Genomic DNA, 5,304 nt, shown 5'->3' with positions numbered 1-5,304 from the left:
ATTAAGTAATAGAATATTGTTTGCGTGTTATTATGTGATTAACATTATATTAGGCATGAAATTAACTACACGCTAAACGTGTTGAGCGCTCGACATTGAAGCAGTCTAGGTCGTTGGATTGATATGATTTGATGACTGGGATTAATTGGATCTGCCCCTTTTAGTCTTTTTATATTGGTATAGAGTAATGATAATAATAATAACAATATAAAAAGACACAAAGGTCAGATCCAACATATCTCAGACATCAAACAGTGTCAATCCAACGACCTATATTGCTCCAATAGCAAGCGCTCAACATGTTTAGTGTGCAATTAATAACATACCAAATATGGACTATCCATGTAATTAACGCGTAATTGGTATCCTACTTAATATCAACACACAATGAATTTTCTGTCTGATATCAACTTGCAATTAATTTTCTGTCTGATATGAAATTGCGATTAATTTTCTGTCTGATATCAACATGCATTGCATGCATGCATTTACTTGTATCTTGTAGTGTTGGTAGTATGTTCATCATATGATGGACATGAATGAAATATATAATGAAACTAGTAAGCGTGCACGTGCAACGCACGTTTCATAGTCTATAATAAAACATTTTTAATCTTATTTCTTGTATGGCGAGTTCTTTCCCGAACCATTTAAGTGTGTGCCCATGAAGTGAATCCGAACACATGTCTTCACATGAAATTCACAGTCACATAAATGTATTATAATTAATTACAAAAATATTTAGAAAAAAATAAGAAACAATATCTATTATTTGTTCTTTGACGATGATTCTCTCTTAAAGTTTCATGTATTGATGAAATCTGAATGCTTCGTTCCATGGCTGAGATATTGTTTAGAGCTTTATTCCCTTATTTCAAAACATGACCAAAATTTGCCTCCTCAGTCGAATATAATTCTACATATGCATTATACATCATTGTTATTTAAAAAATACCATGTGCAACGTATATAGAAATGACTATGGTGTAAATAATCACCCTGTGTACTGGAAAATGTAGCCCACCATCACACCATGAGTGCATGAAATTAGAAACCAAATAACCATGTAGTGAAGCGGAATGTCTCCAACAAATTAGACGCCGTGCTACGCTAATATATGCACAACAATATTAAAGCAATCAGCATCCATGTATTCATCATTCTTTAATTTGTTCCTTATTTGTCTCAAATTTAACCTAATAATATGATAATGATTATAGCTTTTCCCCCATTCACTTATGTGAAATCGTAGTTATGTCAATTTTAATAACACAAGAGTATATTAGCTAGAGCTCAAAATGATCTGAAAAAATGTGGCTTACTACAACAAAGGGACATCATCAAGCATGTTGGTGCACAAGATGGTGAAAGAAGAAACGATTGCCAAGTTAAGCTCAAGTTTTGATGATGTGTTTAATGTAGGTAAATTCTTAGGGAGTCTATCCAGAATCATATAATCTGTGGGATCAGTACCGATTTCTTACATTATCATCATTCAGTTTCGAGTCCACTAAATGACAACTAATTTTGTTCTGAAATATGTCATATGATCATAATAAATTAGAGTCAGAATTCAAATAGTAATACAACATAGAATAAATATAATGTTAAGATATTATAAAACCTTCAGGCCAACTTCAACGCTAGACCCCATCCTGTCCGTCCGCATCTTTTGAGGACAAACGGACACATGCAACGTCCCAACATGCGCAAGCATCCCCATTTTTTGTCCCGGACGCGTTCGTTCTACTCCATTCGCAGACTGGGCACGGTCGGGGCTCTACAGGCGCGGGACGTGGCCGGAGAAAGGCGAGGAGGTTGCGGGCGGGCCGGTGCTCTGGCGAGGCGCGACAGGGCGACGGCGTGTGCTGCGGGCGGCAGGGTGGCGCAGCTGCGGGCTCTGCGGGGCACAACAACGGTGCTTCTGCGGGCGGCGCAACATGGCCACTGGCGACGACGGTGCGACTACGAGCGGCGAGGTGCGGCTGCGTGTGCTACATGAGTTGTGGGCCCAAGCTGTCTGTTTGGAATGCGTCCTGCGTTGGGTGCTTGGTCGGCGCAAACACAAATTCGGACGGACATAACCTTATTGCCATCTCAAACGGACAAAATTCAGACAAAACGGATGTCCGTTTGAGGCTGTGCGTTGGAGTTGGCCTCCAGATCAACCATTGATATATGACCGAACCAGATTTGTAAACACTTGCCGTAAAAAAAAGAAATCGGACAACCGGAGCAAACACTCAACTCCCTCACTACATAGGTGGATAAGCTCCTCTCTCCCTCACAGAACATGTCCGCCCCTCTTCCACTACATCCCCATCGGTGGCGAGACGAACACCCACCCCTGCCTGGTCCATCGCGGCCGCCCTTCCCCTGCCGCTGATCTATGTCCCCTCCCCCACCCCCTGCCGCTGCGCCGGTCCATGGCGGTCTCTTCACGCAGCCCGGATCTGCCGCCTACGGCTTCCACCTCGCTTCCCTTTTCCCCATCGCTCTCCAGCCCCGCGACGAACGCGTTCGCGGCCACCAGCCTAGTCCGCAGCCACGGCTCCGCTCCAACCGCCATGGATGAGTTTTGCCTCCAACGGGTCGTCGGCACCGACCACCGGGCAGCCTTGGAGGGATCCGGCAGAGGCTCCCCACCTCTACTACGGCTAGAGGAGGCCATCGATGCCCCCTACTTCACGCCGTCCCAGCAACAACGAGCGCCGCCGCGTCCGTTCGTGGGTACCCCCTGCTCAGCGTACTTCGTAGACGGTGAGGAATCCGAGATCCCCATTAGGATATGTATATGTGACTGCTTTTTGTCTAAATCTTGCGTGAACTGAACATAGTTGTGTGCATACTGAACTTTGACTGAAATAATTGCTTGAGAGAATTAGCTATCATCAAATTGTCTACTTTGTTAAATTTAATGTTTTGTTCAAAGTCTGCTATTGTAGGTTGACATGATGGATGACTAGTCTGCTGATGATATCATCTACTCTCATTTGGTACTACACAATTCTTAATTGCGGACACTTCCTTTGTAACACGATTAATGGGGACATACAAAAAACATAGGTAGGAAGGTGTACCCATATGTCTCCACTTATTAGATATTAGTTCCATGTGAAGCGATGCAAATTGGAATACATTTTCCAGTACTTCCAGCTATTGCATGAATAAATGACAAAGCAACAAAGCATTAGCATCACAAGCAAAAAATAACATAAATCATCTTATCAAAAGATGAGGCAGTGGGGCTAATAACTAACCATAGCAGTGAGGTCTTCGCGATTAATTCCCGTGCCTGATGAGTGTTGCTATTTACCTGATGAGTGTTTGTGTAGTTAAAAACAGCATAACAATTGCAACTTACTGTTTGTTATCTCGGAGCTGCACTGAGCATTCTTACATCGTTCGGCTTGTAATACTGTATAATTTCCTAAACACCATCAAGTTTCCAGAAAGCTCATTGTTAGATGCATTGGATACTGTGACTGGTGCAACATATGCACGAAAGGGCTCTTAAGGCCCTTTTCTTCATCTATTTAGATAACAGAGGTCCTGGTCTTCTAGGATTTACACTTGTTTCAGTCATTAACCTGTTGTTGCCTTTTTAGTGTGCTGAAAATCATGACTTTATTGTTTGGATCATTTGAACGCTGCCTTGTTTCAGTTACCACCATATTTTCCTGAGAGACGTTATTCTGTCCTTTTCAGATGTTCTACAAGCAGTCTTGCCCGGGAAGAAAATGCACATCACGGGGAACTTGAGAGTGGAGAAGAAAAACCCAATCCAGGTATTTCACTTCCTTGACCAAAACCCTCCAAGAACTATCAACAAGAGAATGACTGTGTCCTTAATAGATCATTTACATGCTAAGTTTGACTATGTCCTGAATAGGTTCATTTACATGCCAAGTCGACACAGATTCATCATCCATAGAGCCTGAATGTTAAAACAAAATACTATATTGTTAAAACAAATGAGTTGGTTTCGTATTCTTGGACTGGGACTTTCTTCTTCTCTCTCTTGGACTGGGTTACAAATAGATCATACAGGGTTTTATTCATTCAGTCATACATATTCGAATACTATACTGTTAAAACAACATGATGGAGGGCTCCAGTTTGATGCATCGTTAAAATTCATGCTGAAGTCACAGGAGGTAGATCTATTATGGTTTGCCCAAAAATTATGCACTGATCAGCACACTGTTGTAAATATGCAAAACAGTGAAGAACATTGTTATAAAGATGCAAATTTGACAGGGATTAGGGAAGCAATGAAGTACACACGTATTGCTAAATAGAATTTCCCTTGTGCAGGCAGGTGCGTTGGCTGAGGACTTGGTTGGCGCCGACGTCGTCGGCTGCGGAAGGCGGCGATGGCCAACACTCGCTGGACGGCGATGGCGCAACAGTGGCTTGGCGGCGCCGACGTCTCACTGCAATGTGCGTTTGAACGGCGACATCGAAGAAAGACATCGAGATTAACTGGGATGGAACTGGCCACATACTGCGCACAAGAGGATAGTCTGCATCTGCGTTGGCTAGAAGCTCGTCGGCGCAGGCGTCGTCCGCTGCGCATGGCGGCGATGGCGCAGGACAGGCTGGGCGGCTGCGACGTACGTCCGGGCGGGCAAAGGCAGGAAGATCGAGTTGATTCCCATAAGTTTAGCCGTTTGTTGTGAGGCGGACGTATCAATTGCCGTAATTGTGGCTGTTTTTCTGTAATTGATTGGCTTGAATTTTTTTTGCGGGAAGGTAGAACTGTTCGATCGATGGCAGAGTTTTGTCCGCTATTCTAAATTGCTAAACGCACACAGGTGAGGCCTGACTTTAATCTGGACGGTTAGATGCCTAATCTTGGGGTGGTAGTTTGTCTTGTTTTTCCCTGTGTACGTTTACCTGGGTGGGCATAGTGAAGAATATGTTTGCTTGTTTAATAGTAGTAGAAAGGAAGCATCGTGTGTACGCAGAAACATGTGTGATTATAGGAACCTCATACATGGAAGCAATGTGACCGGAGAAAGTTTGTTTGGAAAACTGAATGAAAGTGAGCATCCCGTGTACACAGAAATATGCATGATTACAGGAACCTCATATATGGAAGCAACGTGAATGGAGGAAGTTTCTTTGGAAAACTACCAAGGGAGAGCGTATACGTGTTTACAGGGACCTCAGATATGGCAGAATCGTGCATACAGAAAATTCGTTTCAACAACTGCCAAGGGGGTGTGGGCATTATTTTAGGGATGCATCTAACGCTCCAGAACCTTTTGATCCAACGCCCATCTACTGCTCTGACAGGAA

At 43.3% G+C, this 5,304-nt stretch overlaps 1 protein-coding gene across 1 annotated transcript; it reads left to right on the top strand.

Annotated features, from left to right (window-relative positions):
• Nucleotides 1-2,279: 2,279 nt before the first annotated feature.
• On the top strand, nucleotides 2,280-5,071 carry LOC125525231. Its single transcript, XM_048690263.1, has 3 exons — nucleotides 2,280-2,760; nucleotides 3,709-3,788; nucleotides 4,318-5,071. Exons 1-3 carry the CDS (start codon nucleotides 2,427-2,429, stop codon nucleotides 4,483-4,485), a joined length of 582 nt encoding a protein of 193 aa, XP_048546220.1. The 5' UTR covers nucleotides 2,280-2,426; the 3' UTR covers nucleotides 4,486-5,071.
• The last annotated feature ends 233 nt before the right edge of the window (nucleotides 5,072-5,304 follow it).

Source organism: Triticum urartu, chromosome 1 (assembly GCF_003073215.2).
Source record: "Triticum urartu cultivar G1812 chromosome 1, Tu2.1, whole genome shotgun sequence".
Lineage (NCBI taxonomy): Eukaryota > Viridiplantae > Streptophyta > Magnoliopsida > Poales > Poaceae > Triticum > Triticum urartu.
Note: the sequence above shows the minus strand (reverse complement) of the source record. Positions and strands in the feature narration are given on the sequence as shown.

Bases quoted from the DNA above. Each gene is read 5' to 3' on its own strand.
- LOC125525231 (XM_048690263.1), top strand. From the start codon at position 2,427: ATGGCGGTCTCTTCACGCAGCCCGGATCTGCCGCCTACGGCTTCCACC. The intron at 2,761-3,708 runs GTGAGGAATCCG...TGTCCTTTTCAG, and splicing joins CTCAGCGTACTTCGTAGACG to ATGTTCTACAAGCAGTCTTG. The intron at 3,789-4,317 runs GTATTTCACTTC...TCCCTTGTGCAG, and splicing joins AGAAGAAAAACCCAATCCAG to GCAGGTGCGTTGGCTGAGGA.